Source organism: Leopardus geoffroyi, chromosome A1 (genome assembly GCF_018350155.1).
Source record: "Leopardus geoffroyi isolate Oge1 chromosome A1, O.geoffroyi_Oge1_pat1.0, whole genome shotgun sequence".
Taxonomy (NCBI): domain Eukaryota; kingdom Metazoa; phylum Chordata; class Mammalia; order Carnivora; family Felidae; genus Leopardus; species Leopardus geoffroyi.
In genome coordinates this window covers 125103896-125127088 of record NC_059326.1, presented here as the reverse complement: position 1 = coordinate 125127088, position 23193 = coordinate 125103896, and the positions used below count along the sequence as shown (strand labels likewise).

The 23193-nt window shown below is 39.9% G+C and overlaps 1 protein-coding gene across 2 annotated transcripts in view; it reads left to right on the top strand.

The window, feature by feature from the left end:
* Nucleotides 1-348: 348 nt before the first annotated feature.
* Nucleotides 349-23193, top strand: part of MIER3 (MIER family member 3) — a 34830-nt gene continuing 11985 nt past the window's right edge. For both annotated transcript variants that reach the window (XM_045493733.1, XM_045493723.1), the window contains exons 1-8: nucleotides 349-457; nucleotides 1904-1928; nucleotides 4955-5100; nucleotides 14268-14402; nucleotides 15923-16043; nucleotides 17179-17264; nucleotides 17460-17532; nucleotides 20072-20223. In XM_045493733.1, the coding sequence (XP_045349689.1) occupies nucleotides 449-457; nucleotides 1904-1928; nucleotides 4955-5100; nucleotides 14268-14402; nucleotides 15923-16043; nucleotides 17179-17264; nucleotides 17460-17532; nucleotides 20072-20223 (747 nt within the window). In that variant the 5' untranslated portion in view covers nucleotides 349-448. The remainder of the gene's footprint in view (nucleotides 458-1903; nucleotides 1929-4954; nucleotides 5101-14267; nucleotides 14403-15922; nucleotides 16044-17178; nucleotides 17265-17459; nucleotides 17533-20071; nucleotides 20224-23193) is intronic.

Sequence of the window (23193 nt, the reverse complement as noted above, 5' to 3'; positions counted from 1 at the left end):
TCTGTCGAGTTGTCCCTCCACGTCTCCTGCCGGCCTCCCCCAACGTCCTACCGGACTAGAGTGTCGGTCAGTCGGTCGATTCTCCGCTGTCCCGGCCAGCTCTTCGGCCTCGGCTGCCTGGACGTGGGTCTGTCCCACGCCCGAGTTTCCATCCGTCCCCCACTTGCCTACAATTCGGCAGGAACTTTACTCCGACCAAGAAGGGGAGGGCGGGCAAGCGCGGTGTGCAGCGGCGAGCGCGGGGTGCGGCGTGGGGCGCCGGGCGGGGTGGGCGTGCGAACGGGCCGGGGGCGTCGCGGGCCGCCCTGCCCTATAAGGGGCCGAGCCGCCTCCGCCGCCGGGCGGGTGCCGGGCGGACCGCGGCGGCGGCGGCGGCGGCTGCGATTGGCTCAGGCGCCCCATCCGGGGACTGGGCTCGGCGCTGCTCGTTCGCCCTAAAGGTACCAATATGGCGGAGGTGAGCAGGGAAACCGGGCAGGAGCGGCCGGGCTAGAGCGGGCGCCCGGCGGTCCCCCGCGGCCCCGGAGACAGCCTGGGGGATCCGGGGCCCTTCCCCCGGCCCAACGTGGGGGCGGCGCGGCGGTGCGGGGGCTACGGGGCGGCAACGGGCCGTGGCGGGGCCGGCCGGGGGGCGGGAGCGGGCGCGGGAGCGGTCTCCCTCCGGGACTAGGCCGCGGCGGCTCCGGCCCCGACCCGGCCGGGCGACGGGGCCGGACGGGAGGTGGCGACCGGCGGCAGCGAGCCCTGGCCTGGGGACAGCGCCGTGCCGTGCCCCCCCAGGCAGCTGACGCGGGCCGCCGGAGCCTCGGCGCCGCTTTCTAGGGCCAGAGTGGGTGGAAACCGGCCGAGCCCCCCCCCTCCCCATCCGCGGCCGAATTGCAAAGCGGGGAGCGGGCTGCGCCACTGTCCTGCGGGAGGAGTGCTCTGTGCCCCTGGCCCAGCGGGTCAGGGCTGCGGCGCCAAGGAACCTCACGCTCCACTTTGCTCCGAGCTCGGAGGCAAGCGGGATGCGCGGCCGCGGGGCTTCGCGGGAGGCGAGCGGGACTCCTCGCCCCGCAGCCCTGGAGGTGCGGGAGCCCCTGGGTGTGAGGCGGCTGTCCAAGACTCTCGACGTTTTTTCCGGGGGCTCTCGGTAGCCCCACTTTCTTCTGGCCTGGAGGAAGGAGGCAGGGCGAGCAAACCTGCCCTGGTCATGTCCCCCGGGACTGGTGAGCTGGGGGGAGGGGGTAGCGCAGCAGGAGCCCCTTGGACTGGAGCTCGCTGGGGCGAGGGGCTCTATGGAGGGCCTAAACACCCTGGAGGGAACTAGCATGCATCTCTGGGACTGAGGGGTCGCGTTTCCAGTTTTGGGAGAGAGAATGGGGGGCTTGCGCTTTGGTTTGGGGGCGAGTGTCCTGTTTCGAGCTGGCCTACGCTCGGGTTAGAGGACAGCCTCAGAATTGGGGCTCCCGGGCCCCAGGGGGTAGACTAGGTGCTCCAAGGGCGATTCCCTTCCAGGAAACGGTATTGCTTTGCGAGGTGGTGTTTGGTTCTGTGGGGAGCCAGGTGGGATTTGGGAGACCCCGAGATGTCGGAGACGGGACTGCGAGGCGACGGCTCTGGGTTTTGCTTCTTCGCTTTGTAACTTGCTGAGCTCCAAAGGACGGCTTGGGGGCTTGGAGTTGCCTGTTAGACTCTGGGCTTCGTCCCGGGTCTGCGAGTTTGCACACTGGGGACTCCGGGAGGAAGGCGAGGCAGCCAAGAGGGGCCCGAAAGGGGCTGGGAGCGATTGGAGCGAAGCTACGTCTTGTACTTTTGGCAGCTGCGGAGGAGCGCTGGGCTCCGCCTCCTCTGCGCCCTGTTGCCGGCTCTGCCTCTTCCCCGGGCTGCGCGATCTAACCTCACGTTTTCTTCTCTCTCCTAGGCTTCTTTTGGAAGTTCGAGCCCAGGTTTGTCCTATTTTCTTACCTCTTCAGTGGCTCCCACAGGGTAATGGGGGGCTCAGAGATCTATTGCTACAGGTTTTCCCACAAAAATTTATCCGAGTTTTTCATCACTTTGGTAATTGAGTTGTTCGAGGAAGGAACTGTTACACTTCTCTTTTTTTTTCTTGCATGTTGAAAAAATAACTTGTTACAAAGCTGCTAACTGACAGGTGTTCTTTTTAAGTACTATATCTTTAATTCTCACATGTCTTTTTTTGTCCAAGCCCAAAACAGTTAATCCCAAATCAACTTTCCACTAATTTCTGCAATTTAGTGTAGATAATAATTTTTTCCCCGAGAAACCGACTCTTTAATTTGTCGAAACTTTGGGATCACTTATATGGATTATTAACCATGACTCCCTATCTCCCCTTATTTTCTCTTCTAAACTTTTCATAATTGAGAAATGTCTATGGGCTCTATTAAAATTGGAATATGAGAGTTAGGTAAAGCTACCTTAAAAGAAACATAGAATTTCCAAGTTTGACACAGAAAAGTGCTAATACAGACTTTTTGAGGTCAGGACCCTAGATCATCTAGTACAGTGTTTAACCTTTTTGGAATCAGAAACTTCTGTCAGGATATGATGACAGCAAGAGACGGTCTCCAGAAGTCTGCACATATGCATAGTTGCATACATTTTGGGGCTTTTGGAGCCCCTGAATCCCATCAGGGAGAGGACAGCTTTGTTTAATTTCTCACCCCCTTTCCAGCTCCATTTTGGCTGCCTCTTTCCCCTCTAATAGTCTCCAGGAAAAGTACCTCTGAACTACGCCAACTCTCTTATTTTACACTTGAGAAGACTTTTAAATAACTCCACTGAGAGTCACCTAGTTAATAGAGCCTGGAAAAGTTCGGAAATCTTCCCTTACAACATGTTGCCTTAGAGTGAAGAGCCTGTTTCCTTGTGTATTATTTTGTACAATATTTAGGTGTCTTTTAAGGTCTCACTTGATTATCATTGAAAGTATAAAATAATTGGTCACTGAGTAGAAGAAATTTGTGGTTGTTTTTAAAATAGCTATCTATGTTTTTACGTTTAAAAATTGTTTTAAAAAGTTTTTCTAATTTTGAGACAAGCATTTCTTTGTCATAACTGATTTCAGGAAGGAATATTTATATACATGATGCCAAACATCTGGATGATAATGGAGTTTTTCCATTTTGCATCACTGTCTGCCTTTAAGAAGTTGCAATCTAAATAGCAAGAAGATTGTGTAGTTTTGGTGTTTAAACAAACTTTTATAACCTGTTTTTAATCATTTACCCAATTTTAAAGAAGATTTTAAAGCTTAGAAGAGACTCTTGGTTATCTAAGCCAGCACTATACATTTTACAAATGAAAAATTGGACTCGGCCCAGAAAGTTGAAATGACTTGCCTCAGGTCCTCAGCAAGCCAGGGACAAAGCCTAGAGTAGACCTCAGGCCCTTTGCTTTCTGCCCCTTATTGAATACCTTCTAGTTTAAGAAGGAAGAGTGCTGTGACAAGTGATATGGGGATTACAAAAGAGGACAGAGCTGTGCCTGAAAGAGGTGGAAAAGTTACCATCTATTTCATCCCTGACCCTTAGTAATATTACAGAGGTTTCCAGGAATTCCTCAAAATAGAAAATTCATAATGGTGGATGTTCTGCTTTTGAGCTCTTTAATAAATATTCATCTTTCTCCTTAAAATTAAGCTCTGTACTTAAAATCTGTACCTCGACAAGTTTTAAAATGCACAGATAATCTTTTAACATTAAAAACATAACATCATATAATGAATGTAAGCTTCCTAAAGAATTAAGTGCCATAGAAATTGTGTTATTTTTAGAACTGATGATTATAGTTCTCCAAACTCAGAATCAAAATCACTGAATTATGTCTGTGGTTTTTTTTCATAGTGAAAAATCTTTGGTGTTGTTCAGCATTTTGGTAATGATTTCACACTGTCCTTAAATGTTTGAAATTTAAAATGTTAAATAGCTTGACGAAAAACAGACCAAACTTTTTATGTTGATTCTGCTTCCTTCCACTTCTCTTTTCCTCTACCCAAAGATTCTGGTACTTCTTTCCTTCTATGCTCTGAGAGTCACTGGTCTGATTGAATTAGATATGAGAGTAAAATGGAGAAAATTCCAGTTTTCATAAATTTGGTTTCATTCTCTTGGGATTGTGGATCTTATTCATTTCTCAACTTGGTTTTAAGAGTATCCTGTTGACTTAATGTTTGCTATTAAAAAGCATTACAAATTTATAAACAAATATGAATTGGCCAAAACAGCTTGCAACTGGATACATCTCCCAGAAACTTTTAGATGTGATTTTCTGTTATTTCCTTCACATACCCTTAAAAACTAATTATTAGTAGTCCAAAGAAAAGTGTGCTCTTACAGTTTGATGCCTGTCTGGTTAATGCTGGGGAGCTTGAAATACAGGGGACATGAAAAGTGACAGTAGTTTTAGAGATTGATTTGCTGTATAGCTGCTTCAAAAAAACTTTTATTTGTTCTGGGAACCAGATTTCTATTGTTCCTATTGTTTTGTATCTTTGAGGGTTATAATTGGGCAGAATTTATATTCTCTTTGCCTGAAGTGTTGAGCTTTAGTGTATAATAGATTCTTGTGAAATCTTCCATTCATAGTCCTTTTAACATTTTTCTTTTGCTTTTAGACAAATCTATTAAACTGATAAACAGGTTCAACTTTTCTCTTAGATCATTTTTTAAGGACTGCTCCATTTAAATCACTTTGCTACTATTATAAGTTGTGTTCTCATGGACTAGACTTCTTATTAAAGTGTTGTTAAATTACTCTGCCTTGTTCTTTTGCTGATTTAGATATCTTTTCAGAACTGTATGGTCTTTATAACCTGTTGAGTGTATATAGTAAATGCATTTAATAAACCTTACTTATAAACATTAAAAGGGACTGGCAGAAGAACACAAATTATTTTCTTTTGTAAGTAGCATTGTGAATGTGTAAAGTGATGTAGTTTGTTTCATTCCAGTTGGGTCTTTGTCTTCTGAAGATCATGATTTTGACCCCACTGCTGAGATGTTGGTCCATGACTATGATGATGAAAGAACTCTTGAAGAAGAGGAAATGATGGATGAGGGTAAAAACTTCAGTTCTGAAATTGAAGACTTAGAAAAGGTAAAGGATTTTACTTTCATATCTTAATAACGTAAAGATTTTGAAACTGTACTATAAATTATTTTACAGTCTATCTGAAATAAAATTAGGTTCAGCATCCTTGTTTTTGACCTAACTTTTAAAGATTTTCACTGATTTTCTCATTATTTTGAGGGAAAGTCTAATAAATGAGTAAATTCTCATTTAATTTTTCAAAATTGTTTTATATGTCTTAATCTAGTTTTTAAGTTCTGGAAGCACAGTAAAATACGTACATCTGGTCACCTCACAGATGAGAATATTGGGATATAGAGAACTATCAGCCCTAAACTTAGTTCTGAGTCCTAGCCCAGCCCAGTGCATTATACCACACTATTCTGCTTAGGGTCACACTTGAGTTTAACTAAACACTGCAGTAGATACGGGGAGAAGTACTATAGGAACATTGAAAGATAAAAAGTTTTAATTCTATTTTTAAATGTAATAATGTCCCATTTTTCTACCCTTTTTAGTCATCTTTTTAAAAGTTGGCAAGAGTAAATGTAGTTTATAACTCTTTAAATCCCAAATCAGTGTAATTTGAACTGAACTGGATTTTAAACAAGTATTTATACCTGGACTGCAGAGAGAGGTCTTCATAGGGGTCACTTGAAAAAAATAGGATTATGCTTACTAAAAGTTAACCTTATCTCTAATCAGACCAGAATAACAAAAGCTTTCAGGAATAATATTGAATAATAATAATCCTTTGAATTTTTATACTTCTTTTTCTTGAAGAAGACAAGACCCTTTCTTAAATAATCTCTTCTGCTATCTTTGTGAGACAGAGATGAGCTCTTATTGCATTTCTCCCTTTGCATTAATATACAGGGAAACTGAAGGCATTCTTCAGGGTCTCGACCCTAGGCTTACTCTGGTGGACCTGAAAATTTCTAAACGTGTTCATTTACTTGGCAGAGTAATCCAACTCAATTGTTATTAGATTTAATCACTAAACAAACCCCCACCAACTTATAGCCAAACAGATTTGGGAATATAGAGATAAAATGGTTGTGAAATACTTAAGAAGAAAAGTTTTGCATATTGCTCCTTTCAGGGGTGATAATAAAATGTTGCCTTTTGATTAAAAAAAAGGTGCCCAGAAGTCTCGAGCTCTGCCTTGGCTTTTTGCAGGCATTTGCTTCCTACCTCTTATGAATGGGTCTAGAATAACAGAATTATAATTCAGCTACTGTTATCATTAAGTCAGGACTGTGGTAGGCTCTGGGAATGCAAAATTGAGCAATTTGACAGTGTCCCTGAACTCAAGCAGCTTACAGTTTAATGTGGAGTGACAAAGGGGAACAAAGAATTTTAATAGGATATGCTAAGAACTATGGAGGTAGACAGGCGCCTGGGTGGCTCAGTTGGTTAAGCACCTGACTTTTGATTTCCACTTAGGTGATGATCTCGTGGTTTGTGAGTTTGAGCCCCATGTCAGGTTCTGGATGACTGTGCAGAGCCTGCTTGGGATTCTGTTTCCCCCTGTCTGTTTCTGCCCCTCCCCTTCCCGTGTTCGCTCTCTCTCTCTCTCTCTCTCTCTCTCAAAAATAAGTAAATATTAAAAAAAACAAAAAACCAAAAAACTATGGAGGTAATAAGCAGTGAGAGCTGTGGAAGAATGTGTATAGTAAATGGTGTTTAGCCTAATGTGGAAGTTCATGGAATGCTTGTTAGAATAGAGAGTTCTCTCTTGTACAGTTTTAAGTGAAGACACCACTTTGGGCCTGTGGCAAAAGTTTCAGGTGGTCTCATAATGTGTCTTCCTTGTTTATGTGTTGTTAAACATGGGAAGACAGCATAGTTAACACCATGACATAGGAAAATGGTATAAATGAATTGGACTGCATTTTAGACATGCAAATAGTCTTTTTGTCAGTAAAGTAGTAAGAATTTAAAATTTCATTTAATGTGATAACTCAGTTACTACTTGAGTGTGAGTAATCTGGTAGAGATTTTTATGGGCTCTTAAGATTTTGTTTTTCAGATGTGTAGGTTTTATTCTTCTAGAGATTGTAGTAATAGCTGCTTTGATCTGTGTTTAGTGGGTTTTAAAGGACATTGGGGAAGATATGGAGAAATAATGAACAGCAAAGAATTACGGAGCTATTCACAAAAATACCTAGTCCTTTTCGTATGATTTTCATTTTGTTTAATAAACACTGGTAATTAATTTTTTTGCTTTGTAATGATATCTGTCACTGAATTTGTAGATTGAGAAAAATTATAGGTCTTTAGATATTTCAACTTCTTTCTACTTGGACAGTTTGGCTTCTTGGTATTCTATCACATTCTTAGAAATTGGGACAGAAAAAAAAAAGAAATTGGGACAGAAAGATAAAGGTTATCTTTAATTTATTTTTTTATTAAAACTGTTTTTAATGTTTATTTTGAGAGAGAGAGAGAGAGACAGAGCACAGGTGGTGGAGGGGTAGAGAGAGAGAGGGAGACACAGAGTCCATTGCAGGCTCCAGGCTCTGAGCTGTCAGCACTGAGCCCGATTCAGGGCTCAAGCCCACAGACCACAAGATCATGACCTGAACTGAAGTCAGACACTTAACTGACTGAGCCACCCATGCGCCCTGATACAGGTGATCTTGAAACAGCTTCTAGTGAAGACCAAAGAACTGTGTCTCCATCTAGGAGCCTAATCTTCTCTCATTGAACAATGGATAAGAGGAGCTCTTTTTTTTTTAAATTATTTTTAATGTTTTTATTTATATTAGAGTTTGCGTGAGTGAGGGAGGGGCAGAGAGTCAGAGACAGAATCTGAAGCAGACTTCAGGCTCTGAGCCATCAGCACAGAGCCTGATGTGGGGCTCGAACCCACGAACTGTGAGATCATGACCTGACCTGAAGTCAGACGCCCAACCAACTGAGCCACCCAGGTGCCCCAAGAGGAGCTATTTCTAAGAGTGACTGACTGCCCAGTTTCTCTGAACTATAATTCTTATGTGTAGTAAAGCATAACTATGTAAATGTGGTCCCTGTTCTTTATTGATGTTTAATGAAACATGAAAATGAATAAAAGAAACAGTAGATAGAGATACCAGTGTAAAGAGTAAAGATTATTTTTAGAAGAAATTTAAAATTATTTCTATATCATTTAATGTATTTTATTAGTCTTTTATTATTGGAACATTGTTTTAGCTATTATTACATGTTCACAGTCTTAGGGGCTTGATGTTAATGTTTGTTTTTAAAAATTACAGTAAGGGGTGCCTGGGTGGCTCAGCTGGTTAAGCATCCAACTCTGGATTTTGGTTCAGGTTATGATCTCACAGTTCGTGAGTTCAAGTCCCACATCAGGCTCCACACTGACAACGTAGTGCCTGCTTGGAATTCTTTCCCCCTGCTTTCTCTACCCTTCACCAGCTCTAGCTTGCACTCCCTCTCAAAATAAATAAACTTTTTTTAAAAAATACAAAAATTACAGTAAATTTTTATTCTGCAAGTAAACAAACTCGGTAGCTTGTAGTCTGTAAATATGACCTGTATTTTAGTGCTTATAAATTTTTAGTTACATTAGATATTATGGAAAATAAGAGACAAAAAAAACCCCCACTTTGTATAGTAGCACTTAGAAGTAGAGAACACATTGTGACTACATTTATGTCTTTGAACATATAAGGTTTACATCATGTCTTTCTATATTTTAATTTATTCATGTTAATTTTTGCTAAGGTTTTAATAGTCTAGAGCCATCACTTTTAGAAAAGTTCTATACATTAATATGTAGATTTTCCCCTTGATATTCACTGTGAAATGAGAAAGTGAAAATCACCTTTTCTACCGCTTAAAGTCTGGTATAGATCCTTCCTGTTTTGTGGGTTTTTTTTTTTTAATTATTTAAAAAAGCTATGTGTATTCTGCATGTTTTATGATATCAGACTGGTATTATATGAAAAGTGATCTACATTTCACTTAGACCATTTCTGTTGACCAATCTAGCAGCACCATGAGATAGATTGGATGAGTATTAGCATTATTTTCTTGGTTAAGAGGCCTTGTTGATTGTGAAATGTACCATAGATTTAGAAATTATATAGATGGGGGCAGAGACGAACAGTACTATGGGAAATCTATATGTTGGTAATGGAATGCATCCTGATTTGTGGTATGTGAAGTTATGTATCATAGTATCAAGGAAATTATGATACTCTTTATTTACAGATAAAGAAATGGAGGTGAGGGATTTTAGGTGATTTGTCTATGGTAATGACACTGAGTCCTCTGCCTCTAAATTTTATGTTCTTTCTGATATAAAACCTTTGCATTAAAAAACAGTTCCCTTAGGAGTAGACTCAATGTGCTCCTTAAAATTTAAATAGGGTCAACAAAATACCCGAGAAAAATCCTCCTACCTGGAATAAGGTGCTAGATCAAACTTTTAAGATGTTGATAGGCTCTAATAGAAACTTCATTTGTAAAGTGCTTCAGAGATTTAGATTCACCTTTTCTGTATTTTAACATCAGCTCCCTTTTAGTAACTAGTGCCATTCCTTGACTGTATTAGTGAAGTTTCCACTAAGATACCCACCTTCTTTCTCAACAGATGATCATAATTATTTTTATAGAGAAAGTAGGGTTTTCATGAATGACTACCTAGAATCTCCTGTTTGCCCCACACATACAAATATAACTTTTGTACTCCTTCTTTCTCCTTTCTTTACTGTCCCTAGAGTATATGCCACATCCCAGGCTAACTTTTAATTCTATCCCTCATGCTCTGAGTCTGTTCTTCCCACTTATTTTTTTTTTTTTATTTCAGCATAGCAAGTCCTACTCATATGTTTCCTACATTTGGAAGAACTTTTTTTTAAATGCCTTATTAAAATTTTTTTTCATGTTCATGTTTTTTGAGAATGAAAGTGAGTGAGACTGTGTGAGGGAGGGGCAGAGAGAGAGAGTGGGAGAGAGAATCCCAAGCAGGCCCCATGCTGTCAGCACAGAGCCTGATGCAGGGCTCAATCTCATGGTGAGATCATGGCCAGAGCCAAAATCAAGTCAGACACTTAACAGACTAAGTCACCTAGGAGCCCTAGAAGAAATTCTTTTTAACCTGTGTTATCTTTAGTGATTCTTTTTTTATAGTGTATGCACTTTTCCCCCCTCTATTCATTCCTCAACTTTGTTTCTCCCAATAGTCTGTAGGGTCACCAATAATTCCTGATTGATAGGTACAGAGAATTCATGTCTCTCTATATCTCAATTGATTTCTCTTTGATATTTGACTTAAGTGACTATCTCTGGTCTCTCCATAGTTGTTTCTTCCTTAACTTATGTAATTCTGCTTTCACCTAGTTCTGCTCTCCAGTATCTCCCTCTGTTGTATTTATGGGCTTTTCTTCCTTTGCCCATGTTTTAACTGATGGCATTCCCCAGGCCTCTAGATTTTGTCTTCGCACTCTGTATGGCCTTTCTGGATGATCTCATTCAGGCCCACTGCTTCAACTTTTGCCTTGAATTATCATTTACCATCCTACCCTCCACCCTCAAGTTCATTTGTCTGATGTTTCTGTTTCATAATGGTGCTATAAGTATTTAGCCTTTTTGGGCCAGAAACGGGCAGTTCATGTAGACTTCACTGTCACTTACATTCACTTTATCATGTAGGCCAAGAAACAGATTCTTTTTTCTTAATTTCACTCAGATAATTCCCTTCCTTAGTTGAGGTTCTCATTCTTGGACTCCCCCCCAGAATGTTACTTTCAAAATGCATATTTTGTTTAAAATTTTTTAGATGTGTCCCATTGCCTTTAGGGTAATATATCTGAAAGTTCTTCTAATAAACTATATATTCCTTTCTCTTTTCTGTCTACCCTCTCAACTTCTGTGGCTTTAAATATCATCTAGATGCTAATGAATGCCAGATTTATATCTTTAGCCCAGCTTGATCCTCTAAGCACTAGGCTCCTGGCCAACTTGACTCTTTTGCTTAGGTGTTTCATAGTCCTCTCAAATTTAACTCGTGTCTTCTGCAGGACTCTTAATTTTTTTCCTTCACAAACCTTTCCTTCAGTCCTTTCTATCTCAGTAAAAGTTATCACCATGCAGGCAGTTGCCCAAATAGAAATCTGGGGAATCCTCCTTCTCTCCCCCTTTCACTCTCACATCCCAGAACTCATTTGATTCCACCTCCGGATGTATATCATCTATTTACTTCTCTCCATGTCTGTATCACTACCTTAATCCAGCATGAGGCTCTTAGGCGGTCTCTCTGCTTTTTTCTTACCTCTCCATCTTCTCACACTTTTCTTTATGTAGCTGCCCAGCATTGAAGAAGAAATGAAGTCATGGCACTCCCCACCTGCCTTTTTTTTTTTTTTTTTAAGTCTCCATTTACTTCCCACTGTCCTGCGAGTAAAGGACACTGTCTTTCCTTTGACCTGGTGGAAGTAGATTCTCTACATTATTCTGTATTTCAGGACCCTGTTTATTTCATTGCATTCATCATAATTGGCAATGTTTATTTATTTTTTCCAATGTTTATTTATTTTTGGGACAGAGAGAGACAGAGCATGAACGGGGGAGGGGCAGAGAGAGAGGGAGACACAGAATCGGAAACAGGCTCCAGGCTCTGAGCCATCAGCCCAGAGCCTGACGCGGGGCTCGAACTCCCAGACCACGAGATCGTGACCTGGCTGAAGTCAGACGCTTAACCGACTGCGCCACCCAGGCGCCCCAATAATTGGCAATTTTGTATTTGTGTATTGTCACTATCTCTGCGCCTCCGCGCCCACCCCCCCCCCCCCCCACCCTTTGCACTGACTGTAAACTGTAGAAGGGCAAGACCTGTTTTCATACCAGCACTTGGCACACTGGCCTACTGGCACACAGTAACTGCTCAGTCAGTGTTTCTTATGATATACCACGAGTCCCTAGTATACAGCCCTCATCTGTCAAATCCCTCTTCATCTTTCAAGACTTAGCTCAGTCTTTCCATCGTATGTGGTACCTCCCTAACCTCATGTATTCCCATGAGGAAATGCCATTATTCCCAGAGTGTAGTTCTTCCCTTCTCTGTACTCAACAGTGTATGGTGCTATTTCCAGAATTGATTAATGCAGCCTACACATTGTATTATAGTTGTTAACTTACCAGTTTCTTCCATCAGGAGTACAGTCATTGAGAGCAGGGATTTTTCTATAAATTTTCTTTTCTCTATCCATAGCTAGTAGCCTCTGCACAGTATCTAGAATGCAGTAAATTCTGTATTGATGGAAAAGTGGACCTGCCTGTGTATGATGAGTGAAAATTGACGTCTCCTCAGGTCACGGAGAGATTCTGAAACTTCTGAGGTTTTGGAGAAATACTGATGACAGATGGTTTGCAAAGGCTGCAACCTCGTCTCCTCTTAAAACCAATATGAGCCAAAGGGAATAGGCTGCATGGAGTCTGCAAGGAGCAGGGCTAAGGATACTCTAAATCTGGTTCTGGGCACATTTGAGGGGTTCTGTTCATTGATTCAGGAGAAGAATAATTCACGAGGTTTCCTCATGGCATGGGTGAACTTCTGTCCATCCTGACCATCCAACTCAATTTGTGCTGACTCCATGCTACCAAAGCAGCTTTTTAACTGATTTCAATCCCAAGCTGAAAGGATTTCATGAGTGACATGATTGGTATGGTCACTGCAAAAGGCACATGTCTCCTACAGCAAATTTACAAAGTAGCATTCTGTCCTAAACCTTATTCCAAATTCATTTCGCTTGAATCTGTTTTAATAAGGCACAGTGAAAAATGTAAGTTCTAGTAGACCTATAAAGGTGAAGGTCAGGTTCTTGGGCACCCCCAGAGCCTGAATTCCCTGTGGGGCCTGGTGGGCAATCAGTGGCTTTCTAGAATCATCACTGGCTTCTCTCAGCTCACTTTGTGATATGCTGAGGATATATTTTACATACTCGGCTTTAGCATTTCATGCTTTTTGCATCATGACTTAGGCATTTTGCCTTAAAAAGAAAACTAAACCCATAAGCAAGCTTAATGAATCTCTTAATAGATGGGCATAAACATCTTTACAATATTGAAAAAATTAGTCTATAGATACATTGTTTTGTGTTTATATATTTGAATAATTATAAATAGTTCTATACACTTTAGTAGTTGAATTAAGATATTTTTAAAAAGGAAATATACTCCTTATTTTCTGATGGATTAGTTGGGGGAAGAGGGTGCCAGTATGTGGCACGGCATAGGTACTCATTACACAGGAAGCACTGCAGCCAAAGTATGTGGTTTTATCAAAGCAGTGCTGCCAGTAAGTGGTACTAGGATTTGAGCCCAGAACTGAGCCTTCTGTTTTGTCACCTGTAAAATGGTGGTAATGATACAAACTTCAGTAGATGGTTATGGAAGAGAAACCTAAAACAACTGTACAGAATATAGCTATGATAGTAGTAATATAAAAGGATAATTTTTAACAGTAATATATAAATATTATTGGTGTTAGTGAATGCTCAGCAGTGGTTTCCCTTCAGGTATCATTTCATTAATATGAAGAATAAACCAAGTGGTCAACTGTTAATTGCGAAGAAACAAGCTAAAAATTACATGAAGTTATTGATTGATTAATTGTGAATGCTTTCAAGGCAAATCATTATACCAATGTGAATGCTAAAAAAAGTCACTAAAGCAAATATTTGAGGAATTTTTTAAAGGGTGAAATGATAGGGGGGCTTGTGTGGCTCAGTTGGTTAAGCATCTGACTTCATCTCAGGTCGTGATCTCCTGGTTCGTGGGTTTGAGCCCTGCACCAGGCTCTGTGCTGATAGCTCAGAGCCTGGAGCATGCTTTGGATTCTGTGTCTCCCTCTCTCTCTCTCTGCCTCTCCCCTGCTCACGCTCTCTCTCTCTCTCTCTCTCACTCTCTCTCTCTCTCTCTCTCTCAAAAATAAACATTAAAAAAAATAGTGAAATGATGCTGGAAAATAAAAATGAAGATGTTAATTTTTAAGGCTTTTGTTAATATGTTAATAAAAGCTCTAAGTCTTTAAGCCTATTTTTTAGCAGTAGTACAAAAAGAAAAACTAAAACTTGGCTTTGATTTGATACTGCTGTTTTGTTAATCTGTTTTATGAACATTAAGTTTATCTCTACTTCTGTATTGTGGCATTTACTGAGTTTATGTTTGTGCCTTGGCTTGAATAGGAAGGAAACATGCCTCTAGAAGATTTACTGGCATTCTATGGCTATGAACCTACAATTCCAGCAGTTGCAAATTCCAGTGCAAATAGCTCCCCAAGTGAACTTGCTGATGAACTACCAGACATGACACTAGACAAAGTAAGTAACAAACATTTAAAAGAAAAATTCCAGATCCAAAAATAGCCATTATCATTGGTTGTTTTTTATTAGTTTCCTTTTAATTGAAAGCATTTTATAATTCTGAAATGTAAACTTCTTATTGGCCCCCATTGCTCTTGTCATTTTGGTGACCCAATTTAAATATTGTTTGGATTTGATCACACTACTTTAAAAGTACTAATAGCTTCCCGCTGCTTTGTATGTTTGAGTGTTCTCCCCCAATTTTTTCTTCCCTATGTTGATATATTGTGTCTAAACTTAGATTTTGCCCTCACTTCTTTTGATCCTCTGACTACTTGAACGCATTGATTAATAAATCCCTCAGAAGCCTTCAAACCAAGCTGACTTAGATGTGGAGTGGTTAGAGAGAAGTTCTGTTTTGTTGAGCTCTGTGAGTGACAGCAGCCACAGTAGACAAGGCCATTGTGATGTATTTGTAACATTGTTGGTTGTGGGGAAGGCATAGTTCCTGCTGAGGAAAGTTCACACAACCATGGTCTCTGCTAACTTTCTTTGGTCTTTGGAAAGCTTTCCTTGCCTTTCAGATATCAGGCAGGGAGAGGAATCCACATCTTGGAACCTCTTCCTGTGAGTTTTGTTGTTCCCCCTTTCCAGTCAAATGTGATACTACTGTACCATACCTTAATGACTATAGTCACCTAGCGAATATTGAGTGCCTACTAGGTACCAGGCACAAGATAACTATATACTTAAATAATAAATTCAAATCTGTTCTTTTAAAGTTATATCACTAGTCAGAGCTTTTCATTAGTTAGATTTTTTAAATTATTGGAAGAGAAGAGTTTGGAGAAGTTTTTGGTTTTGTTTTATTTATGTTGGCAGAAAATTTAATTGTTAAAAAAAATTTTTTTTTAATGTTTATTTATTTTTGAGAGAGAGAACAAGCACTAGTGGGGAAGGGGCAGAGAGACAGAGGGGGAACACAGAATCTGAAGCAGGCTGTAGGTTCTGAGCTGTCAGCACAGAGCCCGACGCGGGGCTCGAACTCACAAACTGCGAGATTGTGACCTGAGCTGAAGTCGGACGCTTAACCGACTGAGCCACCCAGAAGCCCCGAGTTTAATTCTTAATCATTTAGAAGTAAGATTATTTTTGTTGTAAAGTCACTAAAACTTAGCCTGCAGCTTCATATGAGCTTTCTGTTTATCCATAAGTTAAGCAAAATTGTTTGTTAAAAGTGTGTAAGCAGTAAAGTTATTAAGTATTATATGTAATTAAATATTAAGTGTTACCACTATTTATGTATATGAAGTAAATTATAAGAGCATTTCAGACTTACTTGTCTCAAAACTAAGGGGGCTTCAACAGATTCTTACTTGTATCATAATACCATAGTAATACATTTATGAATAATATGAAGACTTTTTCTTAAATTGATGAGTTGTAATAATTTTTTTATTAAATTTTTTTTAATTCTTAAATATTTTTTATGAGATGTAATAATTTCTAACTCTAACACTGCATTCCTATTCTTATAGGAGGAAATTGCTAAAGACCTGCTGTCCGGTGATGATGAGGAAACTCAGTCTTCTGCAGATGACCTGACACCATCTGTGACATCCCATGAAACTTCCGATTTCTTTCCTAGGCCTTTACGATGTAAGAAACCCAATTGTTACTGATTAATAGTAGCATTGATACTCTAGCTCAGGTACACTTAATGGCATTCAATAGTTTGTCAGAATATTCTAAGTGTTTTCTTTAATTGACGTGCAGTCCTTTAATAATCCAAATAAGATTATCACTTTTTTTATTGGGATAGAGGTAAACTAATATGTCCTTTAAAAACCTAAAGTATTTGTTTAGTTTTGCAAGGCTGTATATTTTCTTTCCCAAGATTCATCTGTTACTATGGGAAACAATTCTTCAGCCATGAAATTTCATGGACATTTTTTGGACTCTCTTAAAAGGCTCTTTACTCTCCTGGTTTTCAAAACTATCAGATGCTCAAAAAGTATTTTTTAGCGATTTATTTCTTTATTTTTTCGTTTTAGTTCTTGGTGTTATCTCTTAATGTATATCAGTAATATTGAAAGGTTTTTGAAGTGAAATAATTTCTTATCTGCAAACTTGCTTATTTTTTTAGGTAGTTTGATTGTAGAAGAACTGTTCACTTAACAAATGCAAATACATATACGCTTGTATGTGCACAAAAACATAATTTTGATGGACTTAATGTGCATCTTGGTCTATGTCCCATTCTGGGTTAGTATATAATAAGACCTCCAGTGCTTTCTGTTCTTTTTTAAGGTGACCGTAGTGGTTTTCCTTTTACCTTCCCAAACTCTTTGACACGACCAAAATTTTTAATCTTTATTTTTGAGAGAGAGAGAGAGACAGAGCACGAGCAGGGGAGGAGCAGAGAGAGAGAGAGGGAAACACAGATTCTGAAGCAAGCTCTAGGTTCTGAGCTGTCAGCACAGAGCCCAATGCGGGGCTTGAACCCACAAAAGCAAGTTCATGACCTCAGCCGAAGTTGGACACTTAACTGACTGAGCCACCCAGGTGCCCCATGACTAGACCAAAAATTTTTAAGGATATATACACTTTCTTAGTATTTTCAGTGTCTTGTTTTGACTAGTGTTAAGATCTGAGAATAGTACAAGAAGTTGAGTATATTTGTGCTACTCTCATGTATTCAGACTTTTATAATGTACCACGTGCCAGCTGTTCTTCCGGGTGCTGCAAAAGTAGGCAAAAAAACCTTTTTAAAATTTACTTTTCTTCTTTTAAGCAAATACTACATGTGATGGAGATAAGGAATCAGAAGCTGAAGATGTTGAAACAGACAGTGGTAACTCACCTGAAGATTTGAGGAAAGTAAGTTGAGTTACCATCAGAAGTTAGTGGACTGTTTGGACTAACATAACTTTTAAAAACATTTCTGAAGTAACTTAAGATAATTTTGTTGTTACAAGATGAAATTTCTTTTGACTTGTAACTGATTAATAAGTTGGAACTTGTTTTTCAGAATTTATTTTTATAGGATGTTTTTACTTCTGAATTTTCTTGTAGGAAATAATGATTGGTTTACAATATCAGGCAGAGATTCCCCCGTACCTTGGAGAGTATGATGGTGATGAGAAAGGTAAGGAGGTTTTTGATTTTGATATTGATAATATTTGGTAGGCTGTTACCCCTTAATATGTTTGTTTAGTTATCTGATTATATACCAGCCTTGGCAGTATAAAGATAAATTTGGAGTCAGTGAAAGTTTGGGACTGACTTAGGAATAATATATCGAAATGAACTTCGGAGCTTGGAGAACCACTCTCTTCTCTGTACAGTGCTTCTTAGCCTTACAGGTATGCGAAGGCAACTGCTAAAGTAGTGGAACGTCTCTGAGGGTGCAGCTGCTTGGCCCACATCCCACTTTAGTAGAAGTGGGTAGAATCTTACCACTTGAGATAATGAGTATTTGAGAGATAAAATCCTCTTGGAAAGACAACTCTTTCTTTTTTTTTTTTTTTTTTTTTTTTAATATATGAAATTTATTGTCAAATTGGTTTCCATACAACGCCCAGTGCTCATCCCAAAAGGTGCCCTCCTCAATACCCATCACCCACCCTCTCCTCCCTCCCACCCCCCATCAACCCTCAGTTTGTTCTCAGTTTTTAACAGTCTCTTATGCTTTGGCTCTCTCCCACTCTAACCTCTTTTTTTTTTTTTTTTTTTTTTTTTAACTTCCTCTCCCCCATGGGTTTCTGTTAGGTTTCTCAGGATCCACATAAGAGTGAAACCATATGGTATCTGTGGAAAGACAACTCTTAATGAATAAAGAATATAGATGAAATTTTGTGTGAGCCCTGAAAGAGAAGGTGGTAGAATACAAGGATTCTTCTTGTTTTGTACACCCCTACTTAAGTGTAATCAGTTTTTTCTTCACAATTTTGCTAGATCCTAGTTAACAGTTGGTTCTGAAAATGTGGTGGAAAATAAAGATACAGGTACATTTCTCTAGCCGAAATTGGGAAGCCTGTAGATTTGGCCATGTGCATTTGACCTTTTCCCTAATGAGTTTATTTGTTCTTATGACATGATGGGGCCAAAGCGTCACAGTGATACAACCCTTCCTGAGTCTTTCTTCCTTTTCTTTGTTAGCTCATCCTCTATTTAAAGGAAGGAAGGAAGGACTGGCTACTCTAGGGTTCTTAGCCTTTTCAGTCCCTACCAACAACATTTTCCTAAACTGCTTTCAAAGTGATATTCTCCCAGGGAAGCAAACAGTAGTTGATCACCTGCAGATGCCCCAGTTGCCCACCTAAATGCCACACAAACCCTGGAAGTCAAATACATGCTTAGCAGCTGTCAGTTCTTAGATTAGACGTAATGGAGGTAGTCATCTCTCAGTTCTACACATTCAGGAGGAAAGATATACCTTCTCTATACTTAGAGGGAATAAACCCAAACTATTTTACCTATTTCAGTTTTGACCGAAGAGGAAAGAAACTGGTTCCAGCAATTTACATGAAAAGTCAGTCTTATTATTTCACAGGCATATTTTATTTTTAACTTTCCTGCTCACTGGGAGTGGTGATTCCTGTGGTGATTCCCAACAGTTGTGAATGTAAAGCACTTACCACGGTCCTTGGTACATAGTGAGATTTCAGCAAATTATTTTATTACACACTTGAAGAATGCATTGCACTTGAAGCAATGGGATAAGTACTTGGGCCTCTGTGTTACTTAATTTTGTGAAGTAGAAGCTTTAATTATGGTGGCAATGTGGACACTGATAGAATATATACCTTATTTGAGTGACATGTCACTCATTAGTATATCAGCCTCTTGAAGAGATTTGGGAAAGTTTACATCTCTTACTGTTAATCATTCATTTTTGATTAATTTGCTTCCTCCTTTAAATAAAATTCACCTTTTGGGAGGAAATCAGTAAAGTAAAAACCTACCTTTCTTAGGTATTTCATTATTGGCAGATATTTTGATTTTTATTGATCTTTGTTTGCTTGTTTTATTTCTTTACAGTTTTTTTTTTTTTAATTTTTTTTTTTTTTTTCAACGTTTATTTATTTTTGGGACAGAGAGGGACAGAGCATGAACGGGGGAGGGGCAGAGAGAGAGGGAGACACAGAATCGGAAACAGGCTCCAGGCTCTGAGCCATCAGCCCAGAGCCCGACACGGGGCTCGAACTCACAGACCGCGAGATCGTGACCTGGCTGAAGTCGGACGCTTAACCGACTGCGCCACCCAGGCGCCCCATCTTTACAGTTTTTAACCTGTATATAATCATCATAAAGACAGGGAGTTCAGTGAGGTTATTAAAGAATTTTCACAGGTTATTTTTACTCCCTCATTAGGGAGAGTATAAAACCTCTCCTCTGAGTTTTACATTAGATTTTACAGGGCATAGAAAGCCTTCTGATTGGATAGTAGATCCAACCAGCGAGAAAGCTACTTGCTCTAGCCACTGGAACACTTGGCCCTTAATAAAGTTAAAAAAAATTTTTTTAAACCTTTACCAATGAAGGACTCACCTTGCCAGACAATCAAATTGCTTGTGTCCTCAAATTGTCCCAGTGTGTAGCATACCAAAGAAGAGGAAGAACAGTTTGTATACATCTATGAGCATGTTCATTATTTAGTATGTTAATGGGATTTTCTTTATCAGTGTATGAAAATGAAGACCAGCTACTTTGGCGTCCTGGTGTGGTTTTGGAGAGCAAAGTTAAGGAGTACCTTGTTGAGACCTCATTAAGAACTGGAAATGAAAAAATAATGGATAGGATATCTGCAGGAACACACACAAGGGACAATGAACAGGTATTCTTCAAATTTTGTCGAAACAGCAGCTAACTAGTCTCTGCTTGATTTTCTTATATTCGATTAAAATATTTCTTACATGTGAACTGGATATCTCTTTTCCTGATAGATTTTAATTTTTTTTTAATGTTTTTATTTATTTTTGAAGGAGAGAGAGACAGAGCATGAGTGGGGGAGGAGCAGAGAGAGAGGGAGACACAGAATCCAGAGCAGGCTCCAGGCTCTGAGCCATCAGCACAGAGCCCGATGCGGGGCTCGAACCCACAAACTGTGAGATCATGACCTGAGCCGAAGCTGGACGCTCAACCGACTGAGCCACCCAGGCGCCCCAATTTGTTTTTTTTTTAATGTTTAGTTCTTGAGAGAGAGAGAGAAATAGAGCGCGAGTGGGGAAGGGGCAGGGAGAGAGAGGGAGACACAGAATGTGAAGCAGGCTTCAGGCTCTGAGCCGTCAGCACAGAGCCCAGCACGGGGCTTGAATTCCTGAATCATGAGATCATGACCTAGGCCGAAATTGGACGCTTAACCAACTGAGCCACCCAGGTGCCCCCTGATAGATTTTTGAAACTTGGAAAATACTGGCTTATAAAAAGTCCCAAGAGCTGGTAGTGATAACCATTCCATATTGTTTGATGTCTTCTGGTCTTTTCTTCTATGTATATGTGCACATCTTAATTTGAGTCACTTACTTTCCTTTGCCATTGAAAATTCTTTAGTATCTCATTCCTGATGATTTTATATATTCCATCTGTAGCTATAATGTCACTTAACTTAAACATTCTCTATGCTTAGACTTGTAGGTTTTATAATAAAGATATTCTTTGGATTACTCTCGAACTTTATTCAGGAAATGTTTGAAAGTATTTTGTATTAAGGTTGTATAAATTTGCTTTAGGAGCATTTGTTAAACACTGTGTACCTATAGATGCAGAATACTCCTGATTGTATGTGGGATGGGGCTGGGAGTAATACCTATTAGGGCTTTTTTTTTTTTTTTTTTTTTGGATGCCCCTAGTTTTGCCCTCTGATACCATTTTGCCCCTCTTGTATACTCTTCACCCTGTATCTTTAGCCTAGGTGATCCTAACTGAAATGAATATCCAGTGATAGTTGGACTCAGCCTTGAATTCCCAAGTAACATAGAGAAGTTATAGAAACTGAATTTCAGAGTATCTTTCACCTGTCAAAAAGAAATCCCATTGGGTTTTTGTACTGATAATCCATGAAACTACAAATTAATTTTGCAAGAATTAGTGCCTTTAAAACATTAAACCTTCCAGTTCAAGAACATGGTCTGACTTTCCATTTATTTTACTTTTTTAATCACTCAAATGTTTTTGTTTGTTTGGGTATCACATCCATCTAATTAACTTAATTCTTCAATATTTGAAATACTTACGTGATTTTAATACTTTTGTAGATGGGATCTCTATTATAATGGTGTGTTGTTAATATAGAGAAATACCAATTTTTAAAAATTTATTTTTTCTCAAGCTGTTGAAACTAATAATTTTTCAGTTGTTTTTATCAGGCTTTCTAGTCTTTAGCCATAACTCAGAGATGTTTGGTAGTGATAGTGATTTGAGGCCTGCTTTTGATGGAAAGTAATCATCTAAGGTTTTTACATTAGGAATAATACCAGTGTGGGGCACCTGGGTGGCTCAGTCAGTTAAGCAACCGACTTTGGCTCAGGTCATGATCTCATGGTTTGTGAGTTCAAGCCCTGTGTCGGGCTGTCTGCTGTCAGCACAGAGGCGGCTTTGGATCATCTGTCTGTCTCTCTCACTACCCTTTGCACCCACGCCTGCTCTCTGTCTCTCTCCTTCTCTCCCTCTCTCTCAAAAATAAATAAACATTAAAAAAAAAAGAAGAAGAATATTGGTGCTTGGTTTGATATAGGTTGTCTTTATTATAGTAAGGTAGTAACATTCTGCTTACACATATAATAGTTTTTGTCTTTGCGGCGCCTGGGTGTCTATGCATCTGACTTCGGCTCAGGTCATGATATCATAGTTCGTGAGTTCAGGCCCTGCGTCGCACTCTGTGCTGACAGCTCAGAGCCTGGAGCCTGCTTCGTATTCTGTGTCTCTGTCTCTCTCTGCCCTTCCCCTGCTCACACTCTGTCTCTTTCTCTATGTCTCAAAAATAAACATGAAGAAAAAAGGTTTTGTCTTTTTTTTTCCATGTTTTTTTTTAATTTTTTTTTTAATTTTTTTAAATGTTTTTGTTTATTTTTGAGACAGAGAGAGGCAGAGCATGAGCAGGGGAGGGGCAGAGAGAGGGGGAGACACAGAATCTGAAGCAGGCTCCAGACTCTGATCTGTCAGCACAGAGCCTGACGTGAGGCTTAAACTCACAGACTGTGAGATCATGACCTGAGCTGAAATCGGACGCTTAACCGACTCAGCCAGCCAGACGCCCCTTTTCATGTTTATTTTTGAGAGAGAGAGAGAGACAGACAGACAGACACATACATAGTGTGAGCGGGGAAGGGGCAGAGAGAGGGAGACACAGAATCTGAAGCAGGCTCCAGGCTTCGAGCTGTCAGCACAGAGCCCGACACGGGGCTTGAACTCACAGACCATGAGATCATGACCTGAGCTGAATTTGGACACTTAACCAACTGAGCCACCCAAGTGCCCCTGTCTTTTTTAAATTAGAAATGGATATTGATTTACCAGATGCTCTTTTAGCAGCTAGATTGGTTTTTTTTTTAAGTTTTTATTTATTTATTTTGAGAGCACGTGGGGGAGGGGCAGAGAGAGGGGAAGAATCTTAAACAGGATTAAAAAATGATACGTTTCATAGTAGACAATGAGACTGTTATAAACCCAAGTCACTAAAATACCCATCCTCTTCCAGGCTAGCTGCTGTTTCCTTATATTGACATTCTAAAAGGCAGGGAGTAGGTGATGTGAAGAACAAGACCATATTTATACTAATTTTTCCCAACTGGAAAAATCATCTAAA